The 24732-nt window shown below is 31.0% G+C and overlaps 2 protein-coding genes across 3 annotated transcripts; both read right to left on the reverse strand.

Annotated features, from left to right (window-relative positions):
• Positions 1–675: 675 nt before the first annotated feature.
• Positions 676–1729, reverse strand: LOC127148686 (secreted RxLR effector protein 161-like). The gene is made up of 2 exons (XM_051082882.1): positions 1204–1729; positions 676–776 (listed from the first exon to the last, which is right to left on the reverse strand). Exons 1-2 carry the CDS (start codon positions 1727–1729, stop codon positions 676–678), a joined length of 627 nt encoding a protein of 208 aa, XP_050938839.1.
• Positions 1730–13524: 11795 nt separating this feature from the next.
• Positions 13525–23736, reverse strand: LOC103496586 (uncharacterized). 2 transcript variants are annotated; one of them, XM_008458506.3, is made up of 9 exons: positions 23364–23736; positions 20886–21020; positions 20467–20569; positions 20107–20166; positions 15520–15579; positions 15234–15437; positions 15034–15145; positions 14739–14956; positions 13525–13896 (listed from the first exon to the last, which is right to left on the reverse strand). In XM_008458506.3, exons 2-9 carry the CDS (start codon positions 21014–21016, stop codon positions 13804–13806), a joined length of 981 nt encoding a protein of 326 aa, XP_008456728.2. In that variant the 5' UTR covers positions 21017–21020; positions 23364–23736; the 3' UTR covers positions 13525–13803. The 2 variants fall into 2 exon arrangements, with proteins under 2 accessions (XP_008456728.2, XP_008456729.2); XM_008458507.3 differs by having other exon boundaries at positions 15520–15573; positions 23364–23572.
• Between the last annotated feature and the right edge of the window lie 996 nt (positions 23737–24732).

The raw sequence follows: 24732 nt of genomic DNA on the forward strand, positions 1-24732 counted from the left end.
TTACAAATTAAAATTAGTTAAAGAACAACATAGCTTGATCCATGAATAATCTTCTTGAGGAATTGTGTTTCTCTCACTTGCCTTCCTTTTAGACTTAATTTAAGTTTCTTGATGGGAAGAATAAACTAGTTAATGAGGCAGTGAGAGGATCAATCCCTAAGGTTCTATTTATAGACACCACTCATTATAGTGTTAAATTAGGGCATTATCTTTTAGGGTAATTATAATATGTAGCAATTAATAATTATTAAGTATGTAGAAATATTTTAAAAAAATTGCAAATATAGCAAAATCTATCAGTGACGATACACTTCTATCGTTGATAGATTCTTATGGTTTATCAATGATAGACCAACATTTGCTACATGATCTATCGGTGATAGACTCCTATCATTGATAAATTTTGACAGATTTTGCTATATGTGCAATTTTTTAAAAATGTTGCTATATACTTAATTATTTTGAATATAATTGCTACTTTTGCAACTATCCCTATCTTTTAACCTAATGGTCCTAATAAAATAATAAGCCCAAAAAGAATAAATAATAAATAATGCAATTGGGTCACATTAATGATAATATTATATTAATATTCTCCCACTTGACCCATTGACATTATTTACCATATACATTCATAGACATAATGCACAAAATTAAACTTCATAACATATCGTGTCAAGTCAAAGAAACTACTAAAGGATCACGGCGGTCATACATCATTGCATTAACATACTCCCTTCCATGTATCACTGAAATAGCTCTTCTATTAACATGATCTATAATAAAGATAATCAATAATGGTCCAACAATAAGTGCTTTATCAAAGACGATGTCCTGTTTGGTTTACATAATTCTTTTATGTATATACTAATCATAAGAACAGAACCATAAGATAAAATCAGAAACAATAAATAAATGAGCTTAAAGTGTCAAATAACATAATCTTGATCTCAATGATGATATCTACTGATGCCCATACGTTCAACGTGATCATTGAACATCTTTGGTGGCAATCCTTTAGTCAGTGGATCCGCAATCATAAGTTTAGTGCTAATGTGTTCAACTGACACACTCTCTTTCTGAACTTCTTCTTTAATGGCAAAGTATTTTAATTCCATATGTTTAGCACCTTTAGAATACATGTCGTTTTTTTTAGAAGAAAACTAGAATTATCACAATAAATTCTCAGCGGCTTGGCAATACTGTCGACAATTCCAAGTCCTGAGATAAAGTTCCGCAGCCATAAACCATGAACTGTAGCCTCAAAGCATGCTACAAATTCAGCTTCCATAGTGGATGCAGCGATAATAGACTGCTTTGCAATTTTCCATGAAATTGCTCCTTCAGCTAAAAGGAACAAATAGCCAAAAGTGGATTTTCTTGTATCCACACATCCGACAAAATCTGAATCTGAATATCCAATCACCTCAAGATGATCAGATCTCTTGTAAGTAAGCATATAATCTTTTGTTCCTTGCAGATACCTTAAAACTTTCTTTGCAGCTTTCCAATGATCCATTCCTGGATTACTTTGATACCTGCCTAGCATACCTACAGCAAAACTGATGTCTGGTCTAGTGCAAGTTTGTGCATACAATAAGCTTCCAACAATAGATGCATAAGGAATAGTTTCCATCTGATTTCGTTCCAATTCATTTTTTGGACATTGCATGAGACTAAATTTATCTCCCTTATGAATTGGAACTACACTTGAAGAGCATTTGTCCATCTTAAATTTCTCTAAAACTTTATTAATATAGGCCTTTTAAGACAATCCTAACAATCCATGTATTCGATCACGGAATATTTCAATTCCAATCACATAGGATGCCTCACCCATATCTTTCATTTCAAAGTTTTTAGAAAGAAATTCTTTGGTTTGACATAATAAACCAAAGTCATTTGTAGCAAGCAAGATGTCATCAACATATAGAACAAGAATTATAAACTTACTCCCGCTGATCTTTAGGTATATACATCGATCAACGATGTTTTCTTTAAAATCAAAAGATGTGATGGTATCATTAAACTTAAGATACCACTGTCTGGAAACTTGTTTAAGTTCATATATTGACCTCTTTAATTTACACACCATATGTTCCTTTCCTTCAACCATAAAACCTTCTGGTTGATCCATGAACACTTCTTCATCTAAATTTCCATTTAGAAAGGCGGTTTTCACATCCATTTGATGAAGCTCTAAATCATAATGAGCTACCAAAGCCATAATAATTCTTAATGAGTCCTTTTTCGAGACAGGAGAAAAGTCTCTTTGTAGTCAATGCCATCTTTCTGAGTATAACCTTTGGCAACAAGTCTAGCCTTGTATCGTTCAATATTTCCATTTGAGTCACGTTTGGTCTTAAAGACCCATTTACACCCAACTCTTTTACTTTCTTTAGGCAATTCTACAAGATCCCAGACTTCATTATCATTCATAGATTTTAACTCTTCTTTCATGGCATCTAACCATTTGGTAGAATTATCTTCTTTAATGACTTGTGAAAACGAAACTGGATCATTATCAATGCTTAAGTCAAATTCTGACTCATGCAAATAAACCAAATAGTCATCAGAAATAGCTGATCTTCTTGATCTTACAGATCTTCTTAATTCTATTTCTTGTGGTCCCTCAGTTACAGGTTCATTTGTTACAATATCATTATGTGGTGTTTGAACATTAATTTGTCGTTCTTGTGGATTGTTAACAGAGTCAACAACTACAGGAACAATAACTTGAGAAGAAGTTATAGATGAAGGAATTTCCACCATAACTTCTTGAATTTCCACTTTTTGCGGTTCCAAACTCCCACTAATTATGTCATTCTCAATTAACCTTACATTTCCAGTTTCAACTATTCTCGTACTGTGGTTAGGACAATAAAATCTATACCCTTTTGATTTTCTGGATAACCAATGAAGAAACCACTGGTTGTTCTTGAATTCAGTTTCTTTTCATGTGGATTATAAATTCTTACTTCCGCTTGACAACCCCAATCATGTAGGTGTCTTAAACTAGGTTTCCTTCCTGTCCACAGTTCAAAAGGTGTCTTTGGAACTGACTTACTAGGAACCTTGTTTAATAAATATTGAGCGGTTCTTAATGCATACATCCACAAGGACACAGGTAAAGATGAATTAATTAACATGCTTCTAACCATATTCATTAATGTACGATTTCGCCTTTCTGCAACACCATTTTGTTGTGGTGTTCTTGGCATTGTGTATTGAGCACATATGCCATGACTTTCTAGGAATTTAGCGAATGGACCGGTGCATTGTCCATTCTCGTCATATTTTCCATAATACTCACCACCTCTATCAGATCTTAAGATTTTCACCTTTCTATCTAATTGCCTTTCAACTTCATTTATTAATATTTTTAAGACATCTATTGCTTGAGATTTCTCATGTAATAAATAGATATAACCATAACGTGAGAAATCATCAATAAAGGTGATAAAATACTTTTCTCCACCAAAAGATGGAACATCAAAAGGCCCACAAATATGTGTGTGTATAATTTCAAGGAGATGTGAGCTTCTTGTGGCTTCTTTATTAACTGTGTGTTTTGTTTGTTTTCCTTTAATACAATCCACATAAATTCCAAGGTCAGTAAAATCCAAATCTTGAAGAATTTCATTCTTTATTAATCTTTTAATTCTTTCTTTGGATATGTGACCTAAACGTTTATGCCACAAGTAAGCTGACGATTCATTAGTTTGATCACGTTTAGTACCAACATTATGATGCAAGGTTAACAAATTCTCAGCAAAAACATTATCAAGCTTTAATTTATATTAGTCATCACAAAGAATATCAGAACCAATAAAAATGTTTTGTTTGAATAAACTAAAACAATCATTCCCAAATTTAAAGTAATAACCTGAAGTATCAAGTTTTGACAAGGAAATCAAATTACGAGAAAAAGAAGGAACATAAAAGGTATCAAAAAGGTCTAAATGATGTCCAGTATCTAAAGTTAAACGATAGGTTCCTACAGCTTCAACTGGAACTTTGACTATGTTTCCCATAAAAATGAATCTCTCATTTGGGTTTGTGGTTCGGGCCGTAAGGAATCCCTGCATCGTATTGGAAACATGAATGGTACAACCAGAATCAATCCACCATGTATTATAAGGAACTTTAGTTAAGTTTGATTCGAAACATACTAAAGCATTATGCTTACCTTTATTCTCGAACCATGCCTTACGTTTTAGACAATCTTTCTGATAGTGTCCAGGTTTGTTGCAAAAACGACACTTATCCTTAATTTGTCCCTTTTTGTGGATTGGGGCAGATGACTGTTTTACCTTTAATTGTCCATGATTGCCCTTGCCATTCTTTTTTCCAGGTTTCTTTCTAGCTCCTTTATGACCCATGAGATTGGTAGAGTGAATTATTGGTTTCTTAAGTCTCGCTTCCTCTTGAATGAGCATACTTTGTAATTCATGCACATTCCATTTATCTTTCAGAGTGTTATAGTTCATGTGAAATGGACCATACTCTGAAGGTAAGGAATTAAGGATAAACGTTACCAAAAAATTCTCATTAACTTCCATTCCCATGGTCTTTAACCTTGCTGCCAAGTTCGTTATTTCAAGGATATGCTCATGTATAGTACGAGAACCATCAAACTTGATGTTGGTTAAAGTACTCATAAGTGTTCCAACAAGTGACTTGTCAGCCGACTCTGACTGAGAACATTTCTCCACAGATTTCATAAATTCCTTAGCATCTTCAGTGTTCTTAATTGTGGACTTAATATTGTTTGCTACAGTCATTTGCATAAACATTAAGCTCAATCTATTTGATCTTTTCCAAGCTTTATAGAAAGATCTATCCTCATCACTGCTAGCAGAAGTAATTGCAACAGGTTTCTCACTTAAAAGTGCTAAATCAAGATCCAAAGCTCCAAGATGGAATCGGATTTGTTCGCACCAATCAGAGAAATTGAGTCCATTAAACTTTATTATAGATGTAGCATGTGAATAAAGAGAAACAGGAGCAGATGTTGCAATTACAAAATAAATATGCTTATACATCATTGCTTTGAGAAATAAACTTAAAGATATTAACATATATTCGGATAATATTAAATAACCATTAATTTATACATTGAAGCTCTTCTTTGGAAGGCACAACAATGTACAACATTTACACTTAATTGATGCTAGATTTAGTTTCATATAATTGGTAATTTAAATGCTCAAATTAGATACATTAGTTATCTTTGGATATACTAACAATATCTAACCAAACACCTCAATTAACCATAATAAGATTCATTATTATAAAACTGCTAATTACCTTTGTGCAAATTAAATGTTCTATAATAATGAAAATCAATATACTCATGACAAATCATTAATGTTTCATAATATTATCTCATTCATTAGCATCAAATAGACATGAGTAATTGAATTAATCTTAATTTGATGTCTAAAGATCTACCAATTTGGCCACTTTGGTGACTAACAAATTGTTCATAACATAGGCATCATGATAAAACAATTCCAATTAACCATAATAAGATTCAAAATTATAACTATTAATTACCTTTAGGCAATTTAAAAGTTTTATAATAATGAAAATCAATATACTCATAATAATAATTCATCATCATTACATAAATAGGAGTAATTGAGTTTAACCTTAATTTGATATCTATTGAACTTACTAATTTGGCCACTTTGGTGACTAACAAATTATTCGTAATATAGATATCATATTAAAATAATCACAAATAATTATTTTCTTAATTTGCAAAACACCATCAATAGAATATTTATAAAACTTACTAATTTGGTCACTTTGGTGACTAACAAATTATTCATAATATATAGATATCAAACAACATAATTGCAAGTGATTTGCCTCATAATTTACAGTTAGATACAAGGATTTCATCAAAAATTCATACATTCATACATTATCCTCCAAAAATTTAATTGTACAATTTAAATTTTAGAGATAAATGGATACTTTAAACATAACACATAAAATATAATTAACACGTGATCATCAATTTCATCATAAACTAAATATATGCAATATTTCGAAAATCATTAAAATCTAAATTTAATTAGATTTACGATGAATTAGATTTTCGACAATATCGTAATCTTTATTAGATTTTAATTCATTTTATCAAGGATTATAAAATTAATTTAATTTGTGACCTTTCAAATAGATAATTGAAATTTATATCAAAACAATATCTTAATTCTTTTAAAAAAAGATCAAATCTTCATAACACTTTAATCATTAATAAGTGACTCAATGAATTTTATCAAAGGAAAAGAAGATTGCCGGCGGTGGATGAATTAACCCCTTGAAGAAAAAATGGTAAATTTAAAAAAGTTTTATAATTTTCTTTTCTTCTCCCGGCTTTCCATAAAAACAAATTTTCAAATTCATAATCTTTAATCAAAGAATCTTTAATTCAAATGATAATCAATTATCGAAGAATCTTGATTTAAATTTAAAAGAAAAACATGCAGTGGAAACATTAAAACAAATCATTAATCATCAATGTAAAATTACAAGTTCTCAATCAAGGCTCTGATACCACTTGTAAACTTTAATTTCATGAATATATAATAAATTATAACATTGTATATAACCTTAAATGTCAAGATCTTTGAACTAGATAACTTTACAAATTATAATCAGTTAAAGAACAGCATACCTTGATCTATGAATAATCTTCTTGAGAAATTGTGTTTCTTTCACTTACCTTCCTTTTAGACTTAATTTAAGTTTATTGATGGGAAGAATAAATTAGTTAATGACGCAGTGAGAGGACCAATCCTAAGGTTCTATTTATAGACACCACTCATCATGGTGTTAAATTAGTGCATTATCTTTTAACCTAATGGGTCTAATAAAATAATAAGTCCAAAAAGAATAAATAATAAATAATGCAATTGGGCCGCATTAATGATAATATTATATTTAAGAATAAATCTAACACCTCTTAGGATTCAAATTCATAAGTGAAGGTATATGTATATGAATGAGCTTCTACATTGCTTTCCTAACAATGAGATAGCAACGTGGGAGTGCCTACTTAGAGTAAAATAATGTTACTTTCCTTCCTAAAATCTTTCAATAATGATGATGATGATGATGATAAAAGTTGTAGTAAAATTGAAGTTTTCTTGATGTTGGGGTGGAGAAAATTCAATAGAAGTCATATGGAATATTTTTCACATTTTCCTCGACCTTTAGTTTGCACATTAAATTTAATTGGCTTGAACATATTTAATTAAGAATTGAGGTTGATGGAAGGATAGTGGCCAGTAGAAGCACATCCATTTCCCACTTTGAATTAAACTTTGAACCATAAAAACTTAGTAAGTAAGAATACTATTTTAGAAAATAGAAATCAAATGAATACTAAATCTAAACACACTATTCAACAAAATCGGGACTTACAAATAGTGATAATAAAATATAAGTTTGAAGTACATACGTGGATATAAAATTAATATCAACAATGTTATAATTTAAAAATAACATTAATTTGTCAATATCAGTACAATTTAATTGACCACTATATAAACGGCATACTTAGGGTCTTTCCTGAGGGCAATCCTTTAATTTCTTTCTTTTATATATATATATATATATATATATATATATATATTTAAGCTTATAAATATTTATTTAAATCTTAATTTTCTATTAGCTTTTTTTTTTTTTTTCCTATCAATATTTAGATTTATATAAATATTTATAAATTCCGTTTTATTAATTTTGAAATTTTTCCATTTAGAAAAAAATAAAAATCTTGTTTTAATATTTAAAATTTAGTTAAGAAAATTCAATGACTTTCAACCAAATAGTCTCACATTTAATATATAATGGATTTGTTTGAAATTTCCGAGAATGAAATAATGGATTTGTTTTATTTTTATTTATTGATGAAGACTGACATAGACTACGTGGGGGATGGTCAGTGGTAGAGGTTGATGTAGTATTTATGGGAATCATTATCTTCAGTTATTAATGAAATCACCTCTAATCAAAATTATAAATAAAAAATTAAAAAAATTTTAAAAAATGGACTTATCATATTTATGAAGCTCAACTATGATTAATTAAATAAATCCATACCATATTCAAAAGCAGGACACGTGTAAAGTCTACCAATCACGAATTGATAATATTAATAGCCTCCTTCTTTATTTAGAGGTCACCATTTTTTCCTCTCTCTTCTTTTTTTTCAACTCAAAAAGAAATTCATATAGAGAAAATAAAATACATGTGCATTTTATGATCTAAATATTATGACCGTTAGGCCATGTTTGTCTATTCGTAATAAAAACAGGTGTAACGATAATAAAATTTTATTGATAAAATTAATCGTAATTACTTGAAATTGCAAATGTAATTGAATTATCTTTAATTTTGTTTTACCTAAGTAGAATGATGAATTTAATCAAATTTATCGTTAACCGTTATAGTTTGAGTTAATATAATAGTAAGCATTAACGTTAAGATTTTCTTTTTATTCTTCTAGAAAAGTAAAAATAATGATAATCATAATCTAAACCCAAATAGTAACAATAATATGGTGGGATGTAATTTTTATAGACAATCGAATCGATCACTTTTGGCTCGTGATCAATTGAATTGCGACTTTTATTTATGAATTAGACCGTTGGTCTCATGTATCAGTACGTATGTTGAACATACATAATAACAAACCATCAAATAAGCTTAATCTCATTTATTCATTTCTGATTGCAAAACTTAGGTAGAGATGACCTTAATTTGGTTTGCTTTTATTATTAGAAAGGTTTGACAAATTGATGAATTAAATTTAAATAATAAAAGCATTTTTCATGTAAATAAGACAAGAAAAAGAAAAAACCGCTATTCTGTAAATTATATTTAATTAATGGCAAAATAGAAAAATGTAGAGAAAAAGCTATCAATAACTGATCTTCTCTGTATCTCTCTTTCCATAGATTTCCTCTCCTTTTGTCTTCTTCTTCTTCTTTCATCTCTTTTTCTCACTCTACTCTACATGCTTTCATTTACTTCCATCCAAATATGTTGTATTCTTATTTGTTGTTGCTTTAATTTCTTTGTTTTCATTTTTCTTATATATATATATATATATATAGTATCTATAAAAACCTTAACGTGGAGAAAGTTTTTTCGTTTTATAGTAAGTTCATTTTTTATTTTTTTTCTTGTAATACGTATAATTATAAAAAGGCATATCATCTTCTACTGCTTTTTGAATTAATTATACTTAAGGTTTGTAGAATTAAAGTACGTAGAATGTGAAGAGTTGTAATGCAAATATTTTTTCATTTACATTTTAGAAATTAGTTACAAATTAAATATCTTATTAGTTCTAATTAATAATACAAATTTAAAGACATGAAAGTTAATGTTTTTGTAACATTTTTTTTCTATTATATAAAAAGCTTCCTTGATGTTTTCTACCAACGTTGTTATCGAGAAATTTGAATCTATCCAATGGATTGTGTAATAGGACAAGATTGGTATGTCGATCATTTAGCAACAATATTATATATGCTGAAATAGCAATGAGTGATTATGTAGGGAAACAAGTTTTTCTTCCACGAATACCGTTAAGCCCACCAAATGACAATGGATACTCATTCAAATTCAAGAGAAAACAATTTCTCATTTATGCTTTGCAATGGCAATTAACAAAATACAAGGACAAACAATTCCTGATGTTGGAATATATCTTCCTGAAAGATATGTATTCTCACGGACAACTTTATATGTTGCACTATCTAGAGGAATTTCAACGAAGACAACAAAAGCTTGAATCAAGCCCATAGGTGACAATAAATTACCTTCAAATTGTACAAAAAAAATATTATTTATAAAGAAATCATTTTTTGATATATGCAAGTCTTACATTTAAATTATTATATTTTAATTTAATTAATGTAATTTCTTCCTATATACATTTAATTCTATTAGATTTTAAACTTCGTAACTTTAAATTTAGCACAATCTAAAATTATACACGTAATATTTATTATAATCTAAAGCTACGAATTATACATGCCATGCACATGTCTTTTACCGGCATATATATAAAAGTCTTTGACGAATTCATTCACAAAAATTACAAAAATATTGTGAAGTGGATGGACACAAATTCATAAGTATCATGCCTTTACATATTTATTTATTTATGACGAGTGGGAGTAAAATCATACCTTTACCTATTTATTTATTTATAATGTGTGAGAGTAAAGAATTAGTTATTATTTTTGAATGTTTTCTTTGACTTAATAATATGTTCATATTAAATAAAAATTCCATCTTACTAATGTTCATATTACTATGATTAAGTTCGTTTGTGTGTATAACATATATATCTTATTTGATTTTGATTGCTTGTTATGACATTACACAAATGCACATACATCATATAAAACAAATATTTTAATTTTAATTCTTGAACCATTAATCTTTTTTTCTTAATATAAATCAAGATAAGAAAAAATATATTTTTACTCTAAAGATCAATTTTTTGGTAGTTTGTATTAATTTTAATCCTAATAAAGATTGATTTAATGTTTCAACGGACTGATTTTATGATTAAATTAATTGATACAAGCTATCTATTTTGATGTGAAAATTTAAGATTAACATGAGTACAATCTTTGAACTTTTCCTAAAATTATTAATCTGGCGTCGTTATTTAACAAACGTATATTTTAAAAAAAATTAAGTATTTCTTAGAATATTGTTAAATAGATATTATTTTTTAATAATTATTATTAAGTGTCAAAAGGTTAAGAATCAAGTTCAAAATTACTTTAAAACATAATTTTAATCACTACATTTGATATGCATATCATAAATTTGTTTGTCGTAAGTTAATATTTTAGACATAGATCTATCCCAATAATACGAATCATCTGCTAGAGATGCTGGAAAATAAAAAAAAAAAGTAGAATAAGCCAATATTCTTTTATTTATTTATTCATTCATTGTTGTAGCTAAATACCACATTCAATAATTTTTCTTATTTAACCCATCAATCCACATATAATATATCATGCAAAATAATTGAATTAATATCCACACATTATTTGGTGTTTCATTTAATTTGTGTTTGCATTTCTTTATTGGACATTGATCAATTGAACAATATTAACTATTTGCATCAATAATCCAAGGGAAAAAAAAAAAAACCCATTCTGTAGTTATCAACATCTTTCAATTTTATAGTCAATAATTTCCAACCAATGATATTATCTTTTAGTTTCTTTTTAACATCTAACCCTAGATGAGACAAATTTCCAATTAAACCTAAAAATAGCAAGATTTTATTGTATTTGTATTTGGTTACATCATCCCTTAATTTACTATTTATTGGTTGATATTATATGCAGTGTCCTAAATTTTAATAATGTGGATAGATAGATATAGTGAATATTAATAATTAGCACCTTTTATTAAAACATTATTTGATGCGACATTAGATACCTCGTGACATCCTTTTATTGAAAAATTAGACAATGTATTGATATTTTAATCAAAGTTTTTCATTTAAAATTTTCCTAAGAAATGAGATAATGGCAATGTCATATTTTCATGATTAAATAACAACGAATATTCTATATTATTTTACCATTACAAATCATAATGTTCTTAAAATATTATTGTTGAAATAATACAAGTCATAATTAACTTTAACGCATTCATCGAATCAAATTCTTTTTTATTATTCATTTTTGTTTTTTCTTTTTTGCACCTAACAACGCTATTAATTGTAATTAAATTGATGTGAAAGGCATATTAATAATAATTAAAATTTTGGATTAAAAAATAGAAAAAAATTACAAAAAAAATTCAACCTTAAATAATGAATTTCGTAAAAGTAAATAACAATTGAAACATTTGGAAGGAAAGGAATCTGTGGGGTTTGACAAAGCGTTGCTTACGATGTACGACATAGGGATAGGACCACTGTGAGATTGACACGTAGCCTCCTTGTCTGTCGTTTCATGTGATTAAAGTCAACGGTTGTGATTATAATATGAGAAAATTAGGGTTTTAAGTCTAAGTCATTGAGCTTCCTCAACCATTGATTTTGTTTATTTACTCTAACCCCGTTTTGTTTGACACCTTGCTATTGAGATAAGAACATTATTTTGTTAAAACAATTCCCTTTTATTACATTATAAATTCATTTTATTTATTCTATACGTTCATTATACACGTAGATATGAGTTTAGTTCAATAATACACCTATTTTTCTATTGAAATCAATTTTAAATTTCGTAATAATAATGATCCTAGCAAAATAACAATAACAATAATAATTCTAAAGACTAATAAAAAACGTTTTTAAATGATTTGTTAGATTAGGATTAGTATATTGATTTTTGTATTCTTTTTTATTTAATGAGATTTTAAAACATGGTTTTTATATTGATTTTTGCATTTTTTTAATTAATGAGATTTTAAAACATCTATTTCAAATAATTTGTATTTTGTACATTAATTTTTGTATTTCTATATTGATTTTCTGAATTTTTTTAACGAAAAAAACTAAAAACCACTGCACGGTATATTTTAGAAAATAAAGGTACGGTAGTCACCTTCAACGAGTTATTATGAGAGTGAATTTTAATACCTATAACTTTTAGCAAATTTAAAAATGCTTGTTTGTTAGTGATAAAAAGTGAGAATTCGTTCTTTTAGTAGGCAACTTCAGAAATGTATATTTGTCTAAGTATCAACTGGTTCGATTTCTTGGATTTTTGACAAGTAACATTGGAAAAAGAAAACAAATATAGGATAGTTTTGAAAATATTCCAAAACATAGAGTAGATAAATCACACACACATATATATACCATGTTTAATCTAAATCTTATATGATGCAATTAAATAGTACTAGCATGGCCGAACACACATGGACTTAGACGTTGCAATGATGTTCTATACAAAAGAACATAAAATATACTCATGTACGTGGTACACGAGTTATATGTCAAGAACTTATCTTGTATTTAGTAAAACAACATTTAAGTTTTCCAATGACCAAATTATAATATAAATCCATTTTACTTCACATATGAAAATAAGAACATAGTAGTATAGCTGATCGAACATAAATCAGTAGGTAAAGTAGCTATACTTCCTTCAAACTTGATGGTTCAATCCAAAAACACGTAATAACACACGGGATAAAATACAATACTTTTATGATTTTAAAATATATTTTATTACACAAAAAAGAAAATCATTCTTTTTTCACCAACCACAGAGATAAAATTACTCCCGAAAACTGTTTTAATAATTTCCATGTCCCTACTGACCACTGAATATAAATTTGGGACACTTCTCTCCCTACATCAACAGTAAAAAAAGACTATCCGTCAATCATAACAAACTCACCGAGAAGATTTGAATTGTGTCAATGTCAAATGAACAATCGCATTCATTCCCATGGCACAACTGTTCCCTCCAAGCTACCATCTGTTCAGTTTGATGTAGAGTAGTATGATGGAATAACACATCTTTATTTTTCTCCTTTGCTTAAATGAAATCGCATAATAGTGTTAAGAAGAACAAACCAAAATGCTTTTAATATTCATACATAACACTACAAGCTGCCAGCCAGTAAGCATAGCAAAAGACCATGCCACAAGAAAACGAGTTTAAGAAAGAATACCGTAACATCTAGCATGACATATTAATGGTATCATCATCAGCTTTACCTTTTTCCTTTCCTCAAACATCACCAGAAAATTCATGCAATGATTCTGAGAAACGAGGTTTTTTAAGAATCTTGAGGTGTCTCAAATCTCGTTGGAGTGTCAATACCCATCATACAGCAAAGGCCTGATAATAGGATTATAAGCAAAACGATCCCCTGCATAGTTGGAGATTGGAAACAAAATGTAAGTCAAAATGAAATGTTACATGTCTCGTTTTGAGGACGATCTAAGCTTTGTTTGGTTGCCAATTTGATTCTTGAATTTATGCTTTTTTTTCTTACTTCTTTACTATGGTTTTTATCTTTCCTAACTAAAACAATATTTGAATTCTTAGCTAAATTCAAAAAACTAAAATCAAATCTTCAAAAACCAATTTTCTAAGTTTTAAAATCTTGTCTTGGTTTATGAAAATACTTCTACCACTTAGATAGAAAATAAAAAAATCAATAGATAGAAGTAGTGTTTCTAAGTTTCATTTTTAAACACCAAATGGCTATCAAACAGGTCTTAGTTTTCGAAATTTAACTTTATAAACACTACTCCCATCTATAAGTTTCTATATTATGTTATTCACTTCCTATCAATGTTTACAAAAACTAAGACAAAATTTTGAAAACTAACAAAGTACTTTTAAAAAAATTTGTTTTTGATTTTAAAATTCAACTAGCAATTCAAGTGTTCCTCTAAGAAAATGTGAAAACGATATTAGAAAAATGGAGAGATAACAAGCACAAATTTCAAAATCATTATCAAAGCCTTAACAATCACAATCAGACTCATGAAATGACCACATAGTCCTAACAACTAACCAGGTTTCCAAGCGTAAGTTCTTTTACCTACTTTCAACTTTTAAAGTAGGTTCTAAAACTGGCTAAAATATAACTACATGTTATCAGGTCTAGTTTATTAACCATAAAATTAGTACTTGGTGCAGAAATAGGTCAAATGGTACTAAGCGTAAAGCTGGAATATCACATGAAAAGAGTTAGTGACTCACAACAAAGAGGCCCTCAAGAAGAGATGATTTAATTTGGCAGACTTCATCACACAAACTTTCTGATTTAGCTGATCCATTTCCAGATGAACCTTCAGCCATAAATCTTCCTAGCTCCACATAGGAATGGCGAATGGACCTAAAGGGATCTGATATATAGAGAATTTCATACTTTGCCCCAACATGCTCCGCAGAAGTCATTATCTCCGACAAAGTTTTGCCTGTATCGTAACATATCACCAATCATGTTGCTTGTACTAATGACCATCTCAAAACAAAATAAAATAAGTCATCATACTTTCAGAAGTCCATGGATTGCCTTCTTCAGGAGAACTGAAATCTCCATGAGAGAAAATGACCAATTCTGTCTCTCCCTCTGGCTTGTTTTCCATTCTTGAAACCATATAATCCTACTCGTTTAATACAGAAAACATAAATAAGGATATCATTAATGTTTTAAGAAAACAGATGAGTTTAGTCATATAAAGATAGATTTACATTAATCGAATGTGGCAGCAGCGGAAGTTTCTGGAATGATTCATCCTCAACAGAGGACAACTCCTGGAAAGCACTATTGCTGATTCTGAGGTCATGCCCACACGATTGTTTGAATTCTGAGATCAATAACTTTTCTACTGCACCCCTTTCTGGTGCAGCCACATAGGGAAAGGCCATGGAGAAGTTAGACCTTGAGAAAGAGACCTGTGAAAATCGATCCTAGATTTAGAGTTCAGACTCAAGACATGCAGCTTGACAATTTATAAGACAAATTTCTTTACCAAACCTTAAGTAAATCCATAAGATTTGGATCCACGTGCCTGCTTGATGTGAAATCTGACTGCAACTACAGAGACAAGAGACTCGTCACAATGTGAACCAACACAATGTTGAACAAGAAACCAACATAACAGTGCACCAAATTATTATCCTTGATAGAAGAAATGCCATTTGTGACACTGACATAAAAGAAAGTTTTGAACTAGCATCATAATCTGAGTACGAACAAATACATAAAGAAGAAGAAGAAGAATTACAAAAAGCATGCAACGTGGATGACGTGACACTTCAAAAATTCATAGTAATTCATTTCAAGCTTTGCAAACACTTTTCGATAACCGTACATAGTGTATACCCAATAGTCTTTGGTTATTGTCAAAAGAGGGTTGTGTATACAAGATCTTTTTCTAAAAAGAAACAGAGGAAAGTTTTCAGTTTTCCAATTTTGGGGTTGTTTATACTTCCATCACCTCCCAAGCTCCATAATCTTTTACCATTCAACTTAATGAATAGTATATTCGAAAACAAATAGAATTTGTCCATCTAATTTATGTCCATTACTTCAATGAATACTAGTTTTGTCTGTGATGTTGTAAAATGTTGCAGGACACTTGTCCTCTCTATGATTGAAAAGGACACCTAGGTGCAGAGAATTGGGAATGATGATTGTTGGGAAGACAATAGATGTTCTAGAGATGTAAATTCTTCAAACATCCTGCCAAGGTGGAATTTATTGGCTGGCAAGATGTGGGATTTACCACGGTAATTTTTTGAGGAAGGGGGTGCCATCCCAATTAACCTTTAAGTTTTCTTTGCTAATTAAATTCCCCCTTTGTTTTAGTACTTTGAGTGCGGGAAAAAGTAAAAGGGTGTGAGTAGTCAAAAGTTTTGAAGAGAATGATCTTGTAGTTGGGGTCAAGGGAGAGATTTCTATTTGATTGTAGCAATTTTTCACATAGTGATTTTTTTGTCCGTGTTTTTTCTCCGATTTGAAAGTTTTCCACGTAAATTCTTGGGTTTTCAGTTTTATTGCTTTCTTTTTTATTGGTTTCTTTTTAATTTCTCTGTTACTTTTCTGCTTATTCCTGTGGTACAATTGAGAGGTGTTTTTCCCAAGAAGTGTTTTGGTTGATGGTAGTATATCGATTAATAAATAGGAAAACACCTCAATTGATGGTAGGATTCTGTTATACCTGCAGATAACTCAACCAAAACACACACAAACAACACAAATGTTCCAGCAGCACACAATAGAAATATCAATAGAGAGGAGAGCTGTATATTCAATATAAAATCACCAGCTACACAAAAGAGTTTCTAGAGAAGACAATCAGCTAAATAAGAGGGCTGCACTCTCCACAATGAACAATGTTCACTCAAAATGCATAACGAACAAGATGATGAACCCTAACACAAAACACATAGATATATTCCATTTCTCCTGCTGCCACGTGTTGCAAGGACCACTGACCATCCTTGTGTAGGTGGAATTCTCCTTTTTACCCCTCCTTTGGTAAACTTGACTGATTGGAGGCCTAGCAATACCCCCATGGAGAAGAGCCACCTTGTCCTCAAGGTGGAAGTTTGGGAATTGACGCCTAAGCATCGCGTAGGACTCCCATGTTGCTTCATGGCTTGGTTGATACTTTCATTGGACTAAATATTCCCAATCCCGTTCAGCCTTGTTCCAACGAATTTGGGTCACATTTTCCGGTTCCAAAACTAACTCCATTTGATCATTGAGTATTGCTATGGCCAGCTGGACTTGATGTTTGTCACCTACCGCCTTCTTAAGTTGCGATACATGGAAAACCGGGTGTATTTTGGCAGTTTCCAGTAGGTAGGCTACCTCTCCCACTCTACCCAACACCGTATATGGCCCAAAATATCTAGGAGATAACTTTTCACAACGCTCGCTACTGACTGCTGTCTATAAGGCTGTAATTTCATTTGCTCTTGGGCATGTTGTAAATCATGCCTCTTCAAGGCTGCTAAAATTTCATCTTGAGATTGCAAAGATACTCCAACCAATTATTCGGAGTTGTATCCGTTTGGCCATAAGAAATGATACGAGGAGGGGGCTGTCCATAAACTACAGAATAGGGGGTATTTTTGATCGAAGATTGGTAGTTGGTATTGTACCAATACTCGGCCCACGCAATCTTATCGCTCCATGTCTTCGGCTTCTCTTGACAAAAACATCTTAAATATAGTTCCAAGCATTTGTTAACATCCTCCGTTTGGGGATGATATGCCGTGCTTCTCTTCAATTGGGTACCTTGCAATCGGAATAACTCCTTCCAAAAGTGGCTTAAGAACACTCGGTCACGATCAGATACTATTGAACGGAGATATCCATGAAGGTGCACTACCTCCTCAATGAACACCATAGCTACTATTTTGGCCAAGAAGGGGTGACCCAAGATGATGAAATGAGCATACTTGCTTAGGCGATCCACTACCACCAATATGGTGTCAAACCCCTTGGAACATGGTAAACCCTCTACAAAATCCATGGATATATCCTCCCAAATACGGTTGGGGATAAGAAGATTGGAGGCTTAGCAAATCAGAGGTGAGGATGCCTTGGTTATAAGGGGCATTTAAAGCATACACTCTTCTGCATATCCATTCACGCCTCAATGTGATGTTTAGTTTTTATAAGCAAATCAATAAAATACTTCCAAAAACCATTATTACTCTCATTAATCTCCTAAAAGAGAAAGGTAAAAACACTCATTTTAAAAAAAAAAATCTTAAAAATGACTGATAACTTAAAAATGTAAAATGATATATGGTTAAGCAATCGCTCTCTCTCTAAGTGCACTGACTGTTAAATAGAACAACAAAAATATAAAAGTTTAACATTTAATTCACTTACTGAGAAAAGATTTTACAGGTAATTTTCAACATTAACATCATAATCACAAATAGAATCGTTCATTTTTATTCTTTGGTATTTTATTGTGAATTATATACTTACAATCATAATAATGAAGATCTCCAAACCATAACACATGTACTAGGTTTCAGTAGTTGTCCCGGCTGTTTAACACTTTGGATTTTTGCCTTTATGTTTACTTTGGTATCACAAGTTGATAGGTTATTTAAGTCGCAGGTTAAGAGCCTGTCTGGATTGACTTTCTTATCGCTTAAGACTGTTTTTAAGCATTTATTCAATCCACCTAAGTTAGCACTGCAGCCACTTTATTATTTTACAACTGTTGCTTGAGGTTAGTTTAGGGTTAAAGGCTGGTCTGTAGTCTTTATATCGCTAGAATTTAGGCACTGATGTTTTAAAAGATTAAATAAGAAAGGACTTCTCTAAGATTTGAGTTTACAGCATAATGGGCCTTTATTATTTCAAATGTAGGCAATATTTTGGTGTTATTCTTCTAATCCCTGCAAGAGGCACAAAGACACTAAATCTATCAAGTATTTTCTCAATTAGGATTGAACTTCCAGCTAGAAAACGTCAAAATCCTACTAAAATTTTGTTTGTCATTTTCTTGTAGATTCTTGTTTCTTCCGTTTCCTTCTCAGTTCCCTCCTCATCTTGTTCTTTCATCATGCTCTTTCTTCCCCACCCTGTGGAGTTTAAAATCTTTAAGAAACCCTAGTTCTTCCTCGGTTGGTTGCCTTGGGAAAGATTAATAACTTCGATGTTTTACAAAAAGCCACAAAGCTTTGTCAGCCAAATGGTTGTGGCATTTTTCCCTTGAACCCAGCTCTCTTTGGCTTATGATTGTCATGAGTAAGTTTGGTCCTCATAATTTTGAATGGCCATTGGGTGGGAACTTACCGAAACTTAAGGAAAGATGTTTCTTTTGAGTTCCCTTCTTTCTTTCACTTGGTTCAATGTCCGATGGGGGAAGGGAATGAAATGTGGGAGGATCATTGGGTGCGACCTAGTTCCCTTTTCTCTTTGTTTCCTTATTTCTATCATTTGGCTCCCTTTAAGAATAAGGTGGTTTCTAATTCCTTAATTGGGTCAAGGAGCTCTGTCTTTTTTTTTTCTCTCTCTTTTTCATTTGGGTTTTTCTGCTCTTTGAGCTATAGGAAAGCAACAGATGTTGCATCTCTCTTCATCTTGTTGGGAGAGATTGTCGCTTGCTTGGGAGAAGAGCTTTTTGGTTTCTTCTGCAGCGGGGAAATCCTGTGTTTAAACCTCAAACCCCTACCTCTGTAACGTCATTTCGTCCCTTACTCAATGGGTCTTCTACGAATTTCTAGCCCACAAGTTCATGGAGTTTTACCGTTGATATAATTAAATTTACCATAACTTATCAGCTAAAATTGGGTCAATTAGGGAACGTGAACACGTTAAAAGTTGGTTTCTATTTTATAAAAATGATAGAAACATGAAGTGCATCTTTAGGATAACTCGTCTAGCATAATTAAGTCTCTTAAATATTCTAACCTCCAACAATAATCCTAAATTCAAACTCCATAAACAACATACTTTTAGCTATAAGAAAAAACACAATGAAGTATGAAATAAAGAATAAACCATACGAGTGATCAAACAAATTCAATGCAACCGAAAGAATTACACAATGAAGAATCGTAAATCTCGAACTTCTTATATTCCTACCTTGGAACCAACAAAGATTATTGCAAGATCCACAGGCTGCTTTACTTCCTTTCCCGTGCACTAAGGAGTTGAATAATTAATATGGTTAATATGAAAATATGAGAAAATAAACCAAGAAAATGAACTTTTTTATGAAGAACTAAATTTACATTGGGATTGAAAAGAAAAAAAGAAAGAATAAAAGGGGGATCCATAAGGACCATAACCAACCCCAAAAAAAAAAGAATCAAACTAAAGAAAAAGATATACCAAAAGTCAAAACATGTAGCTTTTTTAAAAAACTAAAAATTGTGCAGAGGTGATTCTTAAAAACTAATGACAGAGAACTCTAGAACAAGATTTGAAATGTAACAAACCCACCAGAAGTTGTGACCAGCCTCCTTCATTTAGAACAGACTTCGCCAGCTCCTGTGGGGAAATGGTCTGATAATCAACATATTTTTCTAGAATGTTGTTAGAAAACCTGCAGCCATACGGTACAACTTTTTAATCAAACAAAGAAAAATGATGCAGTCTATCATAACACGTTTAGACCAGTTAAAGAACAAATGAAGGATGATAATGGGGAAACTAACCAAACAGAATGAAGAAAAGAAACAATGGGGAATCTAAAATTTAAAATGATGACGATAAATCTTAATCAACTAAGCAGGGAGAAAGGCAAAAATCAAAATCCTGATGTAGATATGTCGGGATGTGTTTATTATTCATTTGAAATAAGTTGATACACAAAAAATGGCACATAACACATAGAAACACAAAAAAATCAAGCAGCATACCCGTGGCGATGGTGAGGGGACCAGAGAAATGCAGGAATAGTAGATGGCAAAGAAGAGATGGGCTTAAATGTCGCTGCCGCCAGGAGAACAACAAGAAACAAATCCAACGTGGGCACGCCCGCTTGCTTCATCTCTCTGTTACTCCACATCAATAAGAGAATAGGTGAGAACAAAAAAAAAATTGAATGCACGAGATCTATTTGGCACATGAAATTCATATATCAGAACCATAAGTCATTAAATAAATCCAAGTTTCAAAAGTTATCCAGAACAGAAAGAAAATGAATTTGATTTAATCAAAATAAAAAAAGTAAGAAGAAGAAGAAGAAGAAAATTTTATTAAAAAAACGTGGTTCTTATTGAGGCCCATCACAGTTGAGGAAATAGAGAATTGGATTAGCCTTATGGATAAATTAGATATGATCTATCTTACCGGAACCGGTGGTGTGGAATTTGGACACTTAAGGCATCTTCACAACAAAACCCTTTCTCTTGATTTGGTTACTAATAGGTGTGATCCTACCCACACACTTTATGGGGCGATTTGGGTTGACATAAATCCTAAAGAGATTAAATCCGTCCTCTGAAATTAGCCACAAAGCCATCAATACTTGTCAATTTGTCGGTTCTGATAAATTACAAAGGAGGTGCTCATCCATGTGTTCCTCATTGCTGTTTAATTTGCAGAGCTGGTTGTGAAACATCTTCTCATCTCTTCATCTACTGCCCTATTGCCTCTACATTTTGGAAAGATTACCCTATCCTTTGGATGGGCTACAGCACTACCCAATCTGATTATTAGCCTCCTCACATACACAACGATTGACCACCATTTCCATGATAGAAAGAGAGCACTTATGACACTTTTTTAGAACATCATCTTCATTACTATGTCATGGAGCAAATGTACCTCCCTTTTTCAATTCTTAGTCTCTCTTCACTTTTGACCAATTGGAAAAATTCATTTAGTTTTCATTTGCTTCAATCAGAAGGCTTGAGAAGATTACTTCAAATCACTTCCAAATTTTCTTGACTTTTGGAAACAAAAGATATGCTCCTTCGATCTCTAAAGGCCTACTCTTCCTCTTTCTGTATTCTGTTTGCCACTCGAGCACTTTTTGTTTGATCTAGAGATTCATCGACAATGTCATAAAACTATTAAGACTTGCTAGTTTTGTTTGTACCCAAAGGATTTCAATGGTACACAACTAAGAAGATCATGGCTCTGATGCCAATTGATAAGAACAATGAAAATTTTGCCCACTTCCATAATGGTATGATATATGTATTACATATATATATATATATATATATATATATATATATATATATATAAGAAAAGTAACGACTTTCATTGAGAAAAAATGAAAGAATACAATGGCATACAAAAAAAACAAGCACACCAAAACATCCCACCTAAAAGAAAGGGTTCCAACTAAGTAAAATGTTACTAAGAGAATAGACACAAAAGGTCTTTGAAACCGAAGTCCAAAGGGACACATGAAATCTCGCTAATGACCAAACCTCATGTGGGTCCCTTTCCCTACCTCTAAACACCCGAATCCCAATCATTCCTCTCAACCCAAATATTCCAAATTACAGCACACACTCTGACAAGTCACAAAAAATGGACTTTCTCTTTGAAAGGCGGATGGAGGAGTAAATCCTCGATCGTCGCACGAACGCTTCTGTTGCCAACAAAACTAATATTAAACTCCTGAAAAGAACCACACACTCCGCAAATATTAAACTCCTGAAAAGCACCACACACTCCGCACATACTGATAACCCAAAAGAGATGATCAAGGTCTTCCTCCATGATGGTCTGATGCTGTCCATAATGGTATCGTGTTGTCCACTATGAACATAAGAACCCTCACGACTTGACTTTTGGTTTCACCCAAAAGACCCCATACGGTAAGAACATAATTGTTGTCACTTATATTCCATCAATCTCGCACTTCCCTCGAGACTTTACTTTTGGTTTCACCCTTTTGTAACTACAACTTAACTACTCCCACGTAACAGTGGATATGTTTTTTGTCAGTACCATCGGATGGGATTTCTTTTGTATATCGAAACTAAGAGCCACCAGAACAAATCATTTGTATTCTTTGAAGAAAAAAAATTGTCACAGAAAACAAATTAACGAAAAAACAATCAACTAAACAGATAAATTCACTGATTTCAATCAAATTCATACACAATGCGTGAGCAGAAGAGGGAAAAAAAAAAAAAAAAACCACGCAATGTAAAAATTCGAGCAATAATGAAGGATCTGCTACTATAAAGTACAATCTCCGGAAATCAAAACCATGAAGAACAAAAAAATCAGAATGAAACAAATGGGAACCGGTTAAAGTAATTTCAAAATTCGATTGTGAAAACAAACTTAAAAACTTCAGATTCAGAGCTAATCTGAAGAGAAATCAGATCATTTTAAAAGAGAATAAAAGAGGGATAGAGAAGGAGAATAACCTGGAAGGCGATTTATGAACAGAGGCAACGTTGTATCGGATTTCTCTCGCAACTGAGAGGAAAGTCGTCCGAGCAGTGTCCTTTCCTCGACGAATTTGATCTATTTGGAGAAATTTTTTTGGATGTTATGTAAATATTGCTGTGTTCCTGATGAGAGAGCCTGAGATTGGGAGAGATTCTGAACTTTTTATTTTTCTTTTTAATTTTATAATTTTATAATTTTATATAATATAGATTCTGAAAATTTGATGGGTGGAATAAGGCCTCAAGGTTAACAATAGTGACCTGATATTCTATTCCTTTATCTTTGTTACAAAACATTTGGGATTAATTTGAAAAAAGAAAAATTAAATCAACAAAATAACTATAAACTTAAAAGAAAATTTTACCATTTTAATGGGGGGCTTTTAAAAAATAATCATAAAAAAAAATAACAAATAATTTTAGCTAGATAAAAAAAAAAAAAAAAAAAAAACACCGAAAGATTAAAAAATAAAATTATACTTATTTTTCCTAGAATGGGATATATTTAGTCTATTATTCTATTTTTGATAATTTTATTTTTAATAATTTTGAAATTTTAAACCATATTTACTAAGTTTCAAAATATACCATTTTTTATTTCTAAAATTTTAAAAATGGGAGTGTTCATTGAAAATGTAGTTTTAGTTGCGGAATTTTAAAGAATTAATTTGAAAAATTACTAAAATAATTTATTTTGTTATTGATATTTTAAATAATTATATGGCATTTTAAATTAGTAAAAAAAATATTGTTCTTAAAATCATCTTCTCACTAAAGTTATTTTTGAAATTTCAATTAAAAATGCACACTTCTAAAACTCATCATGTAACATGTAGAAGAAATTGTGTCCAATCAAAATCAAATATGTCGGATTATCACAACAAAAGTCAATTTTATTAAGTTGCTGACCAAATAAGAACTATTGTGCCCCTAAATTGAAATTTTGGAGACAAATAGGTAGTGAATTATAAGATGTCGTATAATCTTCATTTTGATCAATTAAGCACAACGATTGACTTATGTAACTCAACTCTCAATGAGCTTAATTGCATCCAACCAACTAATTTTAATTTATTGAGTCCAACATAAGCCCATTTATGTGGGAAATTTCAGCAAACTAAAAGATTGGGTCAAGTCTATGTTAAATTTTTTGGGCAGACCATGTGAGATTTTCGATAAACTCGTTAAATATAGGAATTTTTCTTCACTTCAATAGTAGATTAGAAGAACCGAAGGTTGAAGCTTTTGAGCTATAAAAACAAAAACTCCTAAGCTTTAGAGCTTTGATATTTGAAGTTCTAGATATTTGAATAACACAACCCTTTTGAAGCTTTGATATCGAAAG

This window comes from Cucumis melo, chromosome 3 (assembly GCF_025177605.1).
Source record: "Cucumis melo cultivar AY chromosome 3, USDA_Cmelo_AY_1.0, whole genome shotgun sequence".
NCBI classification, from domain to species: Eukaryota; Viridiplantae; Streptophyta; class Magnoliopsida; order Cucurbitales; family Cucurbitaceae; genus Cucumis; species Cucumis melo.